Source organism: Schistocerca nitens, chromosome 5, assembly GCF_023898315.1.
Source record: "Schistocerca nitens isolate TAMUIC-IGC-003100 chromosome 5, iqSchNite1.1, whole genome shotgun sequence".
Lineage (NCBI taxonomy): Eukaryota > Metazoa > Arthropoda > Insecta > Orthoptera > Acrididae > Schistocerca > Schistocerca nitens.
The window spans coordinates 849,714,250-849,731,635 of NC_064618.1; the positions used below are offsets into that span (position 1 = coordinate 849,714,250).

The 17,386-nt window shown below is 41.8% G+C and overlaps 1 protein-coding gene across 29 annotated transcripts in view; it reads right to left on the bottom strand.

Annotated features, from left to right (window-relative positions):
- Nucleotides 1-1,499: 1,499 nt before the first annotated feature.
- Nucleotides 1,500-17,386, bottom strand: part of LOC126260919 (uncharacterized) — a 239,964-nt gene continuing 224,077 nt past the window's right edge. For 16 of the 29 annotated variants that reach the window (XM_049958396.1, XM_049958400.1, XM_049958399.1 and 13 more), the window contains 7 exons: nucleotides 9,382-9,523; nucleotides 5,435-5,667; nucleotides 5,097-5,351; nucleotides 4,849-4,990; nucleotides 2,188-2,420; nucleotides 1,850-2,104; nucleotides 1,500-1,743 (listed from right to left, as the gene is read on the bottom strand). In XM_049958396.1, the coding sequence (XP_049814353.1) occupies nucleotides 1,618-1,743; nucleotides 1,850-2,104; nucleotides 2,188-2,420; nucleotides 4,849-4,990; nucleotides 5,097-5,351; nucleotides 5,435-5,667; nucleotides 9,382-9,523 (1,386 nt within the window). In that variant the 3' untranslated portion in view covers nucleotides 1,500-1,617. Of the gene's footprint in view, nucleotides 1,744-1,849; nucleotides 2,105-2,187; nucleotides 2,421-4,848; nucleotides 4,991-5,096; nucleotides 5,352-5,434; nucleotides 5,668-9,381; nucleotides 9,524-9,629; nucleotides 9,885-9,967; nucleotides 10,201-12,628; nucleotides 12,771-12,876; nucleotides 13,132-17,386 lie in introns of all 29 variants that reach the window. The other 13 variants (XM_049958393.1, XM_049958383.1, XM_049958382.1 and 10 more) reach the window with 12 other exon arrangements.

The window sequence follows — 17,386 nt, forward strand, 5'->3', positions numbered from 1 at the left end:
ATGTGTAAGTCAGTTTCTCAGTGAAAGACTGATTATATAGATCTGATCCAGTGAAAGACTGATTATATAGATCTGATCACTTCAGATTCAATTAATGTCCAGAAAGTGTAGTTAGGAAGGCTAGTCAAATTTATTATATATCTCCTTTCCGCCATTCTCAAGTATTTCAGAAATTGTCTAATATGATAATTAAATTGTTTTAATTAAAATTATCCCATCAACTTGCTGATATCCATCATAAAGAAATTATGCTTCTGTAAAGATTGCACCTCATGTAATTCAAAGTGCAGATTTTACTTCTTCAGGTTGAAGTTTGAATGTCTTTAAAAATTTTGTTCTTGATGTTTAAATTAATTCTTTCTGGTAATTAGTCAGTAACACAATCCTCTGTTGTCTTTCCTTAACGTCAGCGTAACTGAAATGCTTAAATAACTTCATGTATGCATAACTTAGTATGTATTTGGAGTGTAACATTGTTTTTTTAATAAATGTTTTATTAAAAAAAGCGGTTCTAGGCGCTACAGTCTGGAACCGCGCGACCGCTACGGTCGCAGGTTCGAATCATGCCTCGGGCATGGATGTGGGTGATGTCCTTAGGTTAGTTAGGTTTAAATAGTTCTAAGTTCTGGGGGACTAATGACCACAGCAGTTGAGTCCCATAGTGCTCAGAGCCATTTGAACCATTTTTTGTCAGCAGTTTCGCGTGGTATTGTGAAATTTTTTCCCAGCAATATAACACCAGTTGTATGGCATTGTCAATTTGTGAATTGTATTGCATATAGTTGTGTAATTACGACCGGTCTGTATGATTAATTACGTAATTAGGACCGATCTTTACTTTAGTTTCCGAACCAAAATAAATAAAGTACACTAATATAACCTACCTCTCCTGCATCTGGGCAGTTTCCATGTGTTGCGGGGGATGTGCACTTGGGCCTTCCGTCCAGAAGGACCAAGTGGCGAGTCCCCATAAGGGACCACCATTTTTAATTTCCCGCCAATTACAAGCGCTTCTGGTGGTGTAGTTGTGTTTTTGTAATTGCGTATTTTTTCCTTCCTGTGCTTTCTCTACATCTTCTGCCAACTGTTTGGCTGATTGCGCTACCTTCTTGACTTTCATAGCCATGGCCTTCGTTTCCGGTGCTCGTCTATTTGCATTTTCAGTTCTTCGCTAAAAATATCCCATTTTTCCTTTTCTTCTTTCAATGTTGCCTTCATTTCACGTAACGATTCCTTTCTCGCTGCCTCATTGAATATGGAAGTGAGTGACTGAGATGAGGTATTATATATCGGCAACTGAAGGTAAAGCGGAAACATTTTCAAAACTGTTTACGACAAATAAACCACAGCACACTTACGATTAGGAGAAAAAATTGCAAGCCACGTGCCCTACGTTGTGTTATTAAATGGTCGAAAAACATTTCTCTTGTGAGGCTTCCAAAGCTCCTAGGTGTTAGAAGAGCGTTGAGGGTTACAGAGTATCATAAAAATATCAAAACTCACGTTAAGCACAGAGGTTTATTTTTTTTTACGCATTCAGTACATCAGAATCGGGGACTGGAAAACGTGCCTATGTTATCAGTTCGCAGTTGAGAGTGGAGGAAGGCCCGTATGACTTTAAAAAGTCCAGCCAAAGATCTTCCTGAAGAAGTCCATGATGGCGTCCACATCGATACCGGCGTCCCTCAGCATCTGGATCAAGTTCTGCACAGCATCCAGCTCCAGAACACGCAACACCAGTTGCTGGAAACGTCATATTTCTGGTTAGAGATCAAGTAGACAGGAAACATACAACAAAAATATTGGACAGCTGTAGCCATCCCAATGCTATGAAAGGATAACTACTTACGTGGAACTCGTCTGAACTGAGCCTGTTGATGAGTTCAGCAAAGTCAGGGCTGGTCTGCAGCTTCTCGTTGTAGAGAGCCTTCAGCTCGTCGACTGGGAGGATGGCGAGGATCTCATCGAGCATGGACTTGAGGCTCCTGCTGCTCCTCCTCATTCGGATGGCGGGCTTTGAGATCGGAGGAATGCCCAGGAAGTCGTGGATGGTGTTGAGGAAGCCGTAGGGGTCAAGGCCTGAGGACTCAAGGAAGTTGAGCAGCTGTGGAAAAAAACGGAGCAGTGAGAACCTGAGTGATGTAACATCTCATAGGTGTATGAAGTGTCTAATGGAGCGTTGCTTACATCGTACAGCTCAGGCTGCTGGTCGACGTAGACGACGATGCTCTCGAACTCGTCAGACATGAGGTACTGGAGGGCGGCCTGCACCTCAGCGTCGTTGGCGACGTAGTTGAGGACGATGTTGACGATTTCGTCGACGGGGATGAGGGCCAGGAAGTCGTTCAGGTCATCTTGGAGGTTGCGGCTGGATTTTTTTGCTGGGAAACGCTGGATCATCTTTGCACCACGGAATGGCTCTGAAAATGGTATTTCGCTTATCAGTCCACCTTCTCTGCACTTTTGGGAAAGTTACGTTAGAAATTGCGTTACAACTGACAAACTGTTGTGGGTAATTCCGTAACTTATCACTATTACTGTGAAATGTCGGACAATATATCAGTGCTGAGCGAGTAAACGATGTGTCCTTATTTCTTTCCTAGAAGAATGTTACGTAATTTTTATACGTATTAGTTATTTATTAGGAAGACGTAAAATTATTGTTTACGAATTGTGGAGTTCCACTTATTTTTATAATTTTCGCGGAAAACTCGCTAATAATGTCCATAATATAAACATTATATTGAGTTGTGTGACTTTTGGGAAATATGGAGTCTGCATTTACCGTTATCTTTCGCATAGTGGCTGAGGTACTGAACTCGCATTAGAGAGAAGAGCTATTGCTTCTCGGGCCTAGCCACCTACAGTTAGTTTTTCCGTCAGTTACATAACTTGTTTAATGCGATTCCTTTGCTCATATATTTGAAAACGACGCTGACATCATTGTCCTTGGTGAGATTTCACTGTAAACGTAAGAGTTTTGTCGGTCTTACGTTACACGCTAATTTGTACCACTTCATCTTCTTATTGATCCTCTTGATGAATGCACTGGGTACACTGTGTATAGAAATGTGATTCACGTCAGTGAGGAAAAGTAAACTCAAGGCTATAACTGTGATTCAGACGTATCTCTTCACAACAGGCTACTGTTTTTTATTTATGTATTTGCGCACCTTTTATATTCCCCACGATGGAAGCTTGCTAATTCGGGACATTCTAACGTTCTTCAAACTTGATTGAAGTAGATTAAATGGCTCTGAGCACTATGGGACTTAACATCTATGGGCATCAGTCCTATAGAACTTAGAACTACTTAAACCTAACTAACCTAAGGACATCACACAACACCCAGTCATCACGAGGCGAAGTAGATTAAATCATTAGGTTAATTTTTGTTACTGTAGAATAATGACAATGGGATTAGTGGTGTGATAGTGTGATGTTAGTGCTTTCTGGTCTATGGAGGTGATGGCTGTGGGGAGTTGTGCTTATTACAGTACTTGTGGATAGAGTAAATTCTTAGAACTGGGGGCGGTATTAAAGGAAAAATGTCTGATTTACACATTGGAAAGAAATGATTCCAGTATATGCGGGTGGATAGCACAGCAGCCAAGCAGAAAGCATAAGGCCCGGAACAGTCGTCGTCGGTGAAAATACTTGGGACCCTTATGGGTTGTACGAAGGCTAGATCGTGTGGGTGATTTCATGCTGGGGGAAGGGTAGATAATCAAGGTTACGCTAGGTAAGGATGTGGAAAGTTTGGTGGGAAGTGTTGATACAGGCACAGCTCAAAGCAAACATTGTCGAGGATGAGGGCTACAGTATGTTGTTGCACTTCCAGTTTATTGGAAATGTAGAAATGGTGATGGTGTTTTGTTTCAGAATGTGTGTAAATCATACTAGCCGGTAAAGCATATGCGAGAGAGAAGGTAGTGATATACATCTAGTTCCATGATTCTGAGTTTTTAGTAAAACGTCGGAAAAGAGGACGTCTATACAAATTGTGCATAGCGAGGACTGTTGGAGGACGCACATTATGAATGGCTGATGGATTGGTGATGTAAGCTCCTAGTCTAACCAGTTAGCAGTTATCTCAGTAGTGCGCTTTCTTTTCTGTGGTTAGCAGCTGGTCGTTATTAGATTTTGGTAATTAAATTCCAGGGTATTTTAGCTTTTAGTTGTTGGAAGAATTGTGAACTGAATAGTACAGGTCTCAGGAACACTATTTCTAGGTGGTTTTCCCTATAACTGCTGTGGGAAAATGTTACCGCTTTCGAGAGTTCATATTGTTATTGCGAGACTCCACGAAGGTTGCCTAGTCACGTGGAACTCGTCTGAACTGAGCCTACATTGCAGAAACGATTCGCCAAAACATGTTACTTCACCTGAACTTAGAATCTATTTGGGAACTGGTCTTATGGACACTTACGTCTGCCCAGGGCCCAGCTACCAGACAAAAATGACATTCGTTGGTAGAAAATATTTCCCGCCTTAGCAATCGAGCTTTACCACTTCACATGTAAATCTGAAGACAGAAACGGGCTAACACCGTCATTCTGTGTGGATTATTAGGGAACATATTCTTGCACATAGCTTCCTATGATGATTGGTTCATATTCTCGCAAAGAAATCTTGAAGTAGCCAAGCTGAAATTATAAAAAATTTCATGACTCCACATTCCCTCTGTAGGAGTACCAGAAACTTTACGACATGTTTTCTCACAGTTAGAACCGCAAAATTACGCTTTCGATGTGGAGCACAATGGGCAAAAGAATATGTGGCACATGCAAATATAAACTTAAAATAATAAGCCCCATAGAAAGATGATACTAAAGAAAACATTCTTACTCAGTTTCAAGGAGCCGGAATCAGCCCAGCCAAAGATCTTCCTGAAGAAGTCCATGATGGCGTCCACATCGATACCGGCGTCCCTCAGCATCTGGATCAAGTTCTGCACAGCATCCAGCTCCAGAACACGCAGCACCAGTTGCTGGAAACGCCATATTTCTGGTTAGAGGTCAAGTATGGAGGTAACATAAAAGAAAAATGTTGGACACTCGTAGCCATTCAACAGCTATGAAAGGATAACTACTTACGTGGAACTCGTCCGAGCTGAGCCTGTTGATGAGTTCAGCAAAGTCAGGGCTGGTCTGCAGCTTCTCGTTGTAGAGAGCCTTCAGCTCGTCGACTGGGAGGATGGCGAGGATCTCATCGAGCATGGACTTGAGGCTCCTGCTGCTCCTCCTCATTCGGCTGGCGGGCTTTGAGATCGGAGGAATGCCCAGGAAGTCGTGGATGGTGTTGAGGAAGCCATAGGGGTCAAGGCCTGAGGACTCAAGGAAGTTGAGCAGCTGTGGAAAAAAACGGAGCAGTGAGAACCTGAGTGATGTAACATCTCATAGGTGTATGAAGTGTCTAATGGAGCGTTGCTTACATCGTACAGCTCAGGCTGCTGGTCGACGTAGACGACGATGCTCTCGAACTCGTCAGACATGAGGTACTGGAGGGCGGCCTGCACCTCAGCGTCGTTGGCGACGTAGTTGAGGACGATGTTGACGATTTCGTCGACGGGGATGAGGGCCAGGAAGTCGTTCAGGTCATCCTGGAGGTTGCGGCTGGATTTTTTTGCGGGAAAGCGCTGGATCTTCTTGACTGCGATGATAGGCCCTGTAAAACATGCTGAGTGTTGTTACTTGGAACTAACCACATATCCATTAGAGCACGTTTAACTGATCTGATAAAATATGTTGAATTACAGATGATGACTTTTGCTGCCACTTGAGGACTAAATGCTACATACTGGTAGATGAGTTGACTATGTTGAAGTATCTTCCTATTGTCATTCTCTTGTGAATCGTTTAGTAATCCGTATTTAAATCAGGTACTGCTTTCGTTTTGGGGTGATTGATTATCCTTCTGTGGATAAAAGTAGATTCATAAACTCTCTTACTTAATTACTTTGTCCATTACACACCACTTATAGTTGATCGATACTGTTGTATAGATGAGAGAATGTTTCACTTCTGGACTAATACATATGTTTGTTTCCCTATATCTCTCGTCATTTTCTGTTAGTGTTAGTAAAAAAATGATGTGCTTTATGTAGTTACTGCAATTTCCATTGTAAATCACAATCCATAACAGTTGAATTAAATGACAATGTTGTGATGAGCAGTTCACAATTTGCAAGTATTTTTAACAGTCACTTTCTAAATGTAGTAGCAAGTATAGCAGTAAATGAATGAATTGAAGAAGGAAGAGAATATAGTAAAAAGGAGATTCTACAGAGCTTTAAACAACTAGAAATAGTATAAACATCCTTCACTGAATTTAATATAATAAAGTGTAAGAATTCTGTGAAACGAAAGTTCTTGTCAGATTGAGGGAATTTCAAGAAGAATTATCAAAATTTCTTTCAAATTAACAAGTACTGTCCTGAGCGATATGTGCAATGCCTCAGTGGCGTAGGGAATTTTTGCAGGCAGGCAAAACTGCAGTTATTAAACTATTTCATAAGAAAGGTGACAATTCAGACTTAAAAATTATTGTGCAACGTCATTACTCACATCTTTTCTAAAATATTCGAAAAGGAATTTACCTAAGAGTAGTCACACAGATAAGTGGAAAAAGTTCCCTTAAAGTATCGTAGTTTGTGTGGTGTCACCGCCAGAAACCACACTTGCTAGGTGGTAGCTTTTGAATCGGCCGCGGTCCATTAGTATACGTCGGACCCGCGTGTCGCCACTGTCAGTAATTGCAGACCGAGCGCCACCACACGGCAGGTCTAGAGACGTCCTGGCACTCGCCCCAGTTGTACAGCCGACTTTGCCAGAGATGGATTACTGACAATTACGCTCTCATTTGCCGAGACGATAGTTAGTATAGCCTTCATCTACATTGGCTACGACCTAGCAAGGCGCCATTACCAGTATATAAAAATGGAGATTATATCTGTACAAGAGCGATGTACACCGATTATGGATTAAAGTTAAGTATTACAAGATTTTCGTACTTTATTGCAATTCTAAAGACATTGTCCTGTTCCAGACCTCACGCCAATCTGCGTGAGCTTATCGCGTGCCTTTCGGCTTCCTCTCATTGTGACTTGGCTGTCTTGTATAGTCACAACAATTTGTTTTCCAGAAAGATTGCTCAACTGAGAATACTCTCTATAACGTCACTCATCAATAAGTACCATCGACACCACAACCATAGATGGAAACATAAAAGACCAAAATACATACTTGTAAGGACATAACATCTATGGCCAAGCATACGCAAACATAACGGCACAGGCGAGCCCCTGTTAATCAGACACCATTACTGGATATCCAGCTGAAATACACTGCCGAATAACTGGCACCACACAGGGAAGCCGTACCGTACACTGCATACAAACAAGCTCCACACATCCCCCACACAGTGAGATGATCTATGGCCGATCTCCCACTACTGTATAACGATCTTGATTGTTCCAGGAATGTAGCAGCTGCAGCAACTGGGACACATCGCCATCGCTTGTCACGGTAATGATGCATGATACCTATACTAACAAATCCAACCTTGCATGAGCTGTCGCAGCTAGTAAGCCACTACTGCTCTTACTACCCATCCCACTGTCGCAGAGGTTTTTTCCCACGGCACGAGCCATGGCACTTTTTTCCCTCTGCTCTTCAAATCGCTACCCTCACTCACGTTTCGTCCACTATCTATCACCTGATGGACCGTGTTAATGCGTAGTCCTACCCAGACGCACGGACAACATCACAGCCCAGCATCCTGTGATCGACTTACTAGATAACTAACATGTTTTACGGAGGTGACAGTAGAACTTTGGTTTCGTCACCACGTTGGTGCGGGCGTGGAGGGGCACCATCTCTATTAAAGTACCATCGCCAGCTGATATGTTTTGTGATCTTTCCGAGCACTTTGGTTATGTAGATCATAATACTCTCTAAGAAAAACTCACGTCTTGTGGATTTGTTGATAATGCACAACTGGTTTGAATCATGCTTGAAAAATAGAATGCAAAATGTTGTGCTGAATAATTAAGACAATGTCAGAAAGGTAGGAAATTCTAGTGACTGGGGAAAAATATTGCAAATTGAGTCCCAAGGGATTCAGTTTTGGGCCCATTCTTATTCCTTATATCTGTTAATAATCCTTCACTTAACACTCAGCAAGCACATTTGGTACTTTTGGGATGCGATGCTAGTATTATAATAAATCCCATTAGAGAGAGAGCAGCAGAAGAGTTGGTTAATGATATCTTCCAGTAAATTATTGAGTGGTTCTCTGAGAGTAGATTTTCCTAAATTTTGACTAAAATTCAATTCTGTACAACAAATAAAGTCATACAAACAATTGATGTAGCCCATGAGCACATGAGTCAGTAAGTAGGGTAGAATGCTCCAGATTTTGGGTCTACATACTGAAGAAAACATGAACTGGAAGAACCATGTTAGTGAGCTTGTCAAACAATTAAGTGCAGCTAATTCTGATCTTCATACAACTGCTAATTATTGAAACAAACATATCAATCACCTGACATATTTCCACTGAATAATGTCATACAGACTAATTTTCTGGCGTAACTCATCACTTAGGAAGAAATTATTCATTGCTCAAAAACAAGCAATAACAATAATATTTGTGTTCTCCCAAGGACGTCATGTAGGTACCATTTCAAGAAGCTAGTCATTTTAACAGCTCCATCACAGTACATACATTCATGTATGAAGTTCATCATAAATAATCCATCACCATTTGAAAATAGCAGTGATGTACTTACGTACGACACTGGAGGGCAAAAAGACCTTTATAACCTACTGTTAAAGACGTCAGTGGCTCTGGGAGGAGCTCAATATGCAACAACAAAAATTTTTGAGTGTTTGCCCAGTAACATAAAATATCTGACAGGTAGCGAAGCAGCTTTTAATGCTAATTTAAAGTCTTTCTCCTGGACAGCTGCTTTTAGTCCATTGACAAATTTATACTTAAAAGTGTAGTAGCATGAGTAAATGAAAAATAACCATTTGTTGATTAATGTAAACACCAACCGTTTATACATATTCCGTAAACTGACTCGTTCCACGTGATTTGTATAAAATAATCGTTCAAATGATGTTTGGAAAACGTACAGCAAGACTTGATATGAATTTAAATGGCTGTTATAGAGTAATGTACTGTATGTTATTTGTGAATTACTAATTTTGTGTGGTGTAGGTCAATTCTAAAACTAGGATAGTACCTTAATGTGTAATTGGTAGTGTTGCAGATACTAATATTAGATTTCTGACTAACATTCCCAAAATCTTGCATGATTATAGATCCGTAAAAACAAGCCATTTTAAAGGGTGATTGTCTTAAAATTATTCTTACTAAGCTTCAAGGAGCTGGAATCAGCCCAGCCGAAGAGATTCCTGATGAAATCCATGATGGCGTCCACATCGATACCAGCGTCCCTCAGCATCTGGATCAAATCCTGCACAGCATCCAGCTCCAGAACGCGCAGCACCAGTTGCTGGAAAGGTCACATTTCTGGTTACACGTCACGTACAGTGGTAACAATATATAACATTAGTGCACACTTGGAGCCATGCAGTAGGGGTGAAAGGATAACTACTTACGTGGAACTCGTCTGAACTGAGCCTGTTGATGAGTTCAGCAAAGTCAGGGCTGGTCTGCAGCTTCTCGTTGTAGAGAGCCTTCAGCTCGTCGACTGGGAGGATGGCGAGGATCTCATCGAGCATGGACTTGAGGCTCCTGGTGCTCCTCCTCATTCGGCTGGCGGGCTTTGAGATCGGAGGAATGCCCAGGAAGTCGTGGATGGTGTTGAGGAAGCCGTAGGGGTCAAGGCCTGAGGACTCAAGGAAGTTGAGCAGCTGTGGAAAAAAATGGAGCAGTGAGAACCTGAGTGATGTAACATCTCATAGGTGTATGAAGTGTCTAATGGAGCGTTGCTTACATCGTACAGCTCAGGCTGCTGGTCGACGTAGACGACGATGCTCTCGAACTCGTCAGACATGAGGTACTGGAGGGCGGCCTGCACCTCAGCGTCGTTGGCGACGTAGTTGAGGACGATGTTGACGATTTCGTCGACGGGGATGAGGGCCAGGAAGTCGTTCAGGTCATCTTGGAGGTTGCGGCTGGATTTTTTTGCTGGGAAACGCTGGATCATCTTTGCACCACGGAATGGCTCTGAAAATGGTATTTCGCTTATCAGTCCACCTTCTCTGCACTTTTGGGAAAGTTATGTTAAAAATTGCGTTACAACTGACAAACTGTTGTGGGTAATTCCGTAACTTATCACTATTACTGTGAAATGTCGGACAATATATCAGTGCTGAGCGAGTAAACGATGTGTCCTTATTTCTTTCCTAGAAGAATGTTACGTAATTTTTATACGTATTAGTTATTTATTAGGAAGACGTAAAATTATTGTTTACGAATTGTAGAGTTCCACTTATTTTTATAATTTTCGCGGAAAACTCGCTAATAATGTTCATAATATAAACATTATATTGAGTTGTGTGACTTTTGGGAAATATGGAGTCTGCATTTACCGTTATCTTTCGCATAGTGGCTGAGGTACTGAACTCGCATTAGAGAGAAGAGCTATTGCTTCTCGGGCCTAGCCACCTACAGTTAGTTTTTCCGTCAGTTACATAACTTGTTTAATGCGATTCCTTTGCACATATATTTGAAAACGACGCTGACATCATTGTCCTTGGTGAGATTTCACTGTAAACGTAAGAGTTTTGTCGGTCTTACGTTACACGTTAATTTGTACCACTTCATCTTCTTATTGATCCTCTTGATGAATGCACTGGGTACACTGTGTATAGAAATGTGATTCACGTCAGTGAGGAAAAGTAAACTCAAGGCTATAACTGTGATTCAGACGTATCTCTTCACAACAGGCTACTGTTTTTTATTTATGTATTTGTGCACCTTTTATATTCCCCACGATGGAAGCTTGCTACCTCGGGACATTCCAACGCTCTTCAAACTTGATTGAAGTAGATTAAATGGCTCTGAGCACTATGGGACTTAACATCTATGGGCATCAGTCCTCTAGAACTTAGAACTACTTAAACCTAACTAACCCAAGAACATCACACAACACCCAGTCATCACGAGGCGAAGTAGATTAAATCATTAGGTTAATTTTTGTTACTGTAGAATAATTGCAATGGGATTAGTGGTGTGATAGTGTGATGTTAGTGCTTTCTGGTCTATGGAGGTGATGGCTGTGGGGAGTTGTGCTTATTACAGTACTTGTGGATAGAGTAAATTCTTAGAACTGGGGGCGGTATTAAAGGAAAAATGTCTGATTTACACATTGGAAAGAAATGATTCGAGTAAATGCGGGTGGATAGCACAGCAACCAAGCAGAAAGCATAAGGCCCGGAACAGTAGTCGTCGGTGAAAATACTTGGGACCCTTATGGGTTGTACGAAGGCTAGATCGTGTGGGTGATTTCATGCTGGGGGAAGGGTAGACAATCAAGGTTACGCTAGGTAAGGATGTGGAAAGTTTGGTGGGAAGTGTTGATACAGGCACAGCTCAAAGCAAACATTGTCGAGGATGAGGGCTACAGTATGTTGTTGCACTTCCAGTTTATTGGAAATGTAGAAATGGTGATGGTGTTTTGTTTCAGAATGTGTGTAAATCATACTAGCCGGTAAAGTATATGCGAGAGAGAAGGTAGTGATATACATCTAGTTCCATGATTCTGAGTTTTTAGTAAAACGTCGGAAAAGAGGACGTCTATACAAATTGTGCATAGCGAGGACTGTTGGAGGACGCTCATTATGAATGGTTGATGGATTGGTGATGTAAGCTCCTAGTCTAACCAGTTAGCAGTTATCTCAGTAGTGCGCTTTCTTTTCTGTGGTTAGCAGCTGGTCGTTATTAGATTTTGATAATTAAATTCCAGGGTATTTTAGCTTTTAGTTGTTGGAAGAATTGTGAACTGAATAGTACAGGTCTCAGGAACACTATTTCTAGGTGGTTTTCCCTATAACTGCTGTGGGAAAATGTTACCGCTTTCGAGAGTTCATATTGTTATTGCGAGACTCCACGAAGGTTGCCTAGTCACGTGGAACTCGTCTGAACTGAGCCTACATTGCAGAAACGATTCGCCAAAACATGTTACTTCACCTGAACTTAGAATCTATTTGGGAACTGGTCTTATGGACACTTACGTCTGCCCAGGGCCCAGCTACCAGACAAAAATGACATTCGTTGGTAGAAAATATTTCCCGCCTTAGCAATCGAGCTTTACCACTTCACATGTAAATCTGAAGACAGAAACGGGCTAACACCGTCATTCTGTGTGGATTATTAGGGAACATATTCTTGCACATAGCTCCCTATGATGATTGGTTCATATTCTCGCAAAGAAATCTTGAAGTAGCCAAGCTGAAATTATAAAAAATTTCATGACTCCACATTCCCTCTGTAGGAGTACCAGAAACTTTACGACATGTTTTCTCACAGTTAGAACCGCAAAATTACGCTTTCGATGTGGAGCACAATGGGCAAAAGAATATGTGGTACATGCAAATATAAACTTAAAATAATAAGCCCCATAGAAAGATGATACTAAAGAAAACATTCTTACTCAGTTTCAAGGAGCCGGAATCAGCCCAGCCAAAGATCTTCCTGAAGAAGTCCATGATGGCGTCCACATCGATACCGGCGTCCCTCAGCATCTGGATCAAGTTCTGCACAGCATCCAGCTCCAGAACACGCAGCACCAGTTGCTGGAAACGCCATATTTCTGGTTAGAGGTCAAGTATGGAGGTAACATAAAAGAAAAATGTTGGACACTCGTAGCCATTCAACAGCTATGAAAGGATAACTACTTACGTGGAACTCGTCCGAGCTGAGCCTGTTGATGAGTTCAGCAAAGTCAGGGCTGGTCTGCAGCTTCTCGTTGTAGAGAGCCTTCAGCTCGTCGACTGGGAGGATGGCGAGGATCTCATCGAGCATGGACTTGAGGCTCCTGCTGCTCCTCCTCATTCGGCTGGCGGGCTTTGAGATCGGAGGAATGCCCAGGAAGTCGTGGATGGTGTTGAGGAAGCCATAGGGGTCAAGGCCTGAGGACTCAAGGAAGTTGAGCAGCTGTGGAAAAAAACGGAGCAGTGAGAACCTGAGTGATGTAACATCTCATAGGTGTATGAAGTGTCTAATGGAGCGTTGCTTACATCGTACAGCTCAGGTTGCTGGTCGACGTAGACGACGATGCTCTCGAACTCGTCAGACATGAGGTACTGGAGGGCGGCCTGCACCTCAGCGTCGTTGGCGACGTAGTTGAGGACGATGTTGACGATTTCGTCGACGGGGATGAGGGCCAGGAAGTCGTTCAGGTCATCTTGAAGGTTTCGGTTTGATTTCGACGTAGGGAAGCGATGAAATTTTTCAGTTTTTGGGCCTGTAAATTTGAATTTTGGATAATTTAAAGTTTATTTGGGGGTGTGATATCATTCAGGCTGTAGGAAAATATCTTTGCCTTGTTTTAGTATCTTAATATTAACCATTTTCCAAATTGAATGTTTCTGATTCTTCGCCTGAAAACGGCTGTTATGTGACGAATTTATATAGAAATTTTTTGCTGTGTAAATGAAAGTTAATTGCAGAGTGTGACTCAAAGGATTTCTTATGATGTAACTTGGACGCCGAACTTTATTGGTTTAGTTCAGATCATTTCACTTAGGGTCTGTTAGTGATTTGGAGTACTATATTAAATGGTAAATATGAAAGAATTTTATATTGATTGAAACGTCTTGCAGGTAGGGCAGCTGTGCACATACAAAGTTACTACATGACGGAGAATGTAGCGTGTGGCATGAACAGTTGTCCCCTTCAAATAAAGCTAATGTTCATTTCAAGGAAAACATTTTATTGTCAACACATTAAGTGTTCTTCCATCAAAATTCACTAATGGAGCGATGGATGAATGTCTTCTTACATATCTTTATTTGGACTGATATGTATCTAAAATACATTCAACGTCTTACCACACCATATAGTCTACAGATGAAGTATACTGATATGTGTCCTAGGTAAGATTTGGTGTAAGGACATGTCTTTCGATCTACATCTATATCTTCTCTTTGGCAAGCACTGGTAAGAGCGTAGGGAAGGGGACTTTCAAATACACCACATACTGTATTACAGTTCCTTCTTCGTTCCATTCCATGATACAGGAATCCTCTGACTTTTCAAACATTATGTGGAGTTCTTCGGGGGATGTTTGATGTCTGTCAGTTAATGTTTTTCAACATCTCTTTGAGGCTCTCCAGCGAGTGAAAGAGGCCTCTAACCATTGTGGTCATTTTTCGTTATGTAGCGCTCTTGACTCTGATGACTGGATTGATGCAGCTCTTCATGCTACTATACCCTGTGCAAGCTTCATCATCTCCTAATGAATACTGCAACATATATCATTCTGAATCTTTTTGCTGTTTTCATCTCTTGCTGTCCATCTGCCAATTTTACCCCTAGCACTTGCCTCCAACTCTAAATTGGGGATCCCTTATTGTCTCTCAAAGTGTCCTATCAACCGATTCCCCGTCCTAGTCAGGTTGTGCCACAAATGTCTTTTCTCTCCAATTCCATTCATTAGCTCCTCATTGCTTAAATTGTCTACCTATCCAATTTTCAGCATTCTTCTGTGGCATTGCATTTAGGAATTTTCTCTTATTTTCCTGACTGAACTATTAACCGTCTATTTATGTCTCCACTCGATACCAATACTTCTAGAATATACCAATAAATGGGTCTGAGCACTATGGGACTTAACTTGTGAGGTGATCAGTCCCCTAGAACTTAGAAGTACTTAAACCTAACTAACCTAAGGACATCACACACATCCATGCCCGAGGCAGGATTCGAACCTGTGAACGTAGCGGTCTCGCGGTTCCAGACTGTAGCGCCTAGAACCGCTCTGCCACCCCGGCCGGCAGTATACCAATACTTGAGCTCAGAACATGGTCTGAAATTCTGCAACAGACGAATGCAGAAGCTGCTGGAGGATAGTTTCGTTAATCTCTTTGACCAGCCTTCTTCTAGACAGGTGTGATCTGTGCTTTCTTCGAAATACTGGGAACAGGTTTCTTTTTTTGTTCGAGGAATCTTTTGTATATTATAATTAAAATTCGGTGTATAAACTGATAGCATTCGATATGGCACTAGAACTTTGTTCAACTTCGCTCGGAGATTAATTGTGGTGCATTGACAGCCGTTACTTCAGAATTTCTTTGTGTTTTGTGAGAAGTGTTTCGAGAAGAATCTGCCATGGTAGTCGTTAAATGTTTCACACTTTTCTGTTTTTAAGCCAAACGCGTTTCACTTGGCGTCTCTCTATTTCATTTAGCATCTGTCTGTCTACATTGCTGTGCTGTGATTTACATCTATGACAAGATTTCCCCTGTTTAGTTAGAATTTTCTTTATAGAGACTGTATATCATGGTGAGTTCCGTCAGGCTGTGTCAAATCTGTTTGTTGCAACCAGAACTAATATAATGTCGACAATAATGGGCTTTCAATCTGCTCGTTTTGTATAGCTTTCAGAGCATACATTAGCATTATTTTGCAGGATGACTAAAAATTTTCGAGCGTATCTGCAACTGCAGATTTTGCAACATTTCGGGCGATATCAGTCGTGAACAAGCAAACCTCTGACCATTCATCTTGTCTCAACAAGTTCTTTACGTTTGGAAAAAGTGAATGAGCGATATCCATGTTGTACAGTGTGGGTGAACGGGTACTTTACTACCACTTTTCATAAGCATTCTTCTTGAGTCTGGGGAAATTTTTGTGTTCTAATACTCCTAACAACTATTTCAGAATGCTCTTCTCGCGAGTTGATTGTATGATACACTTCTCAAATTTCTCCCTCTATTTTACGGATTCAGTGATCGCTAATAGCCTGAACTCGAGTGCTGTGTACGACAAGCAGACGCTGTATTTACGATGAGAGCTATGTCCGATGATCGTGCACTGCTCTCTCTTATATTATAAGGCTACTGACACTGCCTACGCGGTCAGCAAGTCATGCAGAGTTGTCACTGTACATACCCCTGTGGACCGCAGCGCCGCAGGCGAGGCCGACGACAGCAGCGAACAGCAGGAAGAAGCGCATCTGCACAGTCAAGTGGCGCGTCAGCAGGGGCAAGAGACGTCAGCAAGTCTAGTCTAGTCTAGTCTACTGCAGAGCGGCGAGCGGCTTACCTTTCCAACTGTAGACCGCACTGCGATGCCGCTGCTTCTAGGGTGGCAGCTCTTATACGATTTTTTATCATTTAATCGCAACGACCTTCGACTTTCGGAGATGGTACTCCCACATCGGCGACGCCTTGACTGAAAGCTGATTGGTGTTGACACAGAGATAGCACTATCGCGACGAAGTAACGGAGCAGAGCAGTGAGTCCACTTAATAGTCAGTAGACACCAGGGGCTGCAGTCGGCGACTTCTCCCAGGTCACTTGTCTGCGAAATGTCGTGTAGATGCTGAAGATGAGACGCCTGTTACACGTGTCAAGGATTTATAAAGTTTCTTATTGTAACGGAGATAGCAAGTAAAAGACGTACTCAGGTTATGGCGACTGTCATTTTCCGCACTGCTAGCTACTAGGCTCATTACGATTCGCAACTTTGCCTGTGTCCAGTCGAGGAGCGCCTCGCTACATCTGTGTCAGGTGTAGAGGAACTACAGCATGAGACGAGTCGTACGTACCACGACGGAACCGCTTTCACCGTCACACTTCCAACGTCCCACGTTTTATTCGAATACGTTTGATACTTCCCAGATTTCCAATGTTCTCCTTTTTTGCTTTAGATGGGAGTGAGTCGAAATGGTAGAGCTGATACATACTCTCGTTTAATTTGGGGATGTATATGAAGTGGGTAATCTTTCCATTTTTCTTGCATTATCATACGTGACACTCTTGTTAGGGGTTTCCTTATTTTATAACTTTTTTAATAAATGTATGTATACTCCTTTTATTCGGTGTATTAGTGAATTAATTACAGATTCGCCAGTAATTTCTTCTTATTCTGACTTACTCCTTTATCCTTTGAATACAACTCTTTTTCTGCACCGTGATGGATGCAGATTGGTTTTATTATAGTCGCTTCTAGAAAATATTGTTGTTATCAGGGCTCAATAACGATCACAATTAGTATATGTGAATCACAGTTCGAGTCTGTACCATAATATAATGGTTGCGTCATTTGGGTAATGTCCCTATACAATTACTTCATACGATCGAGGGCACTAAATGTGCTACTACCTAATTCATGGCACTATTAGCGCGCAGCATTTACCTAAAGTTTCTTTCATTTGCTTCTCGATTGGCTGGATAAATTTTAGAAG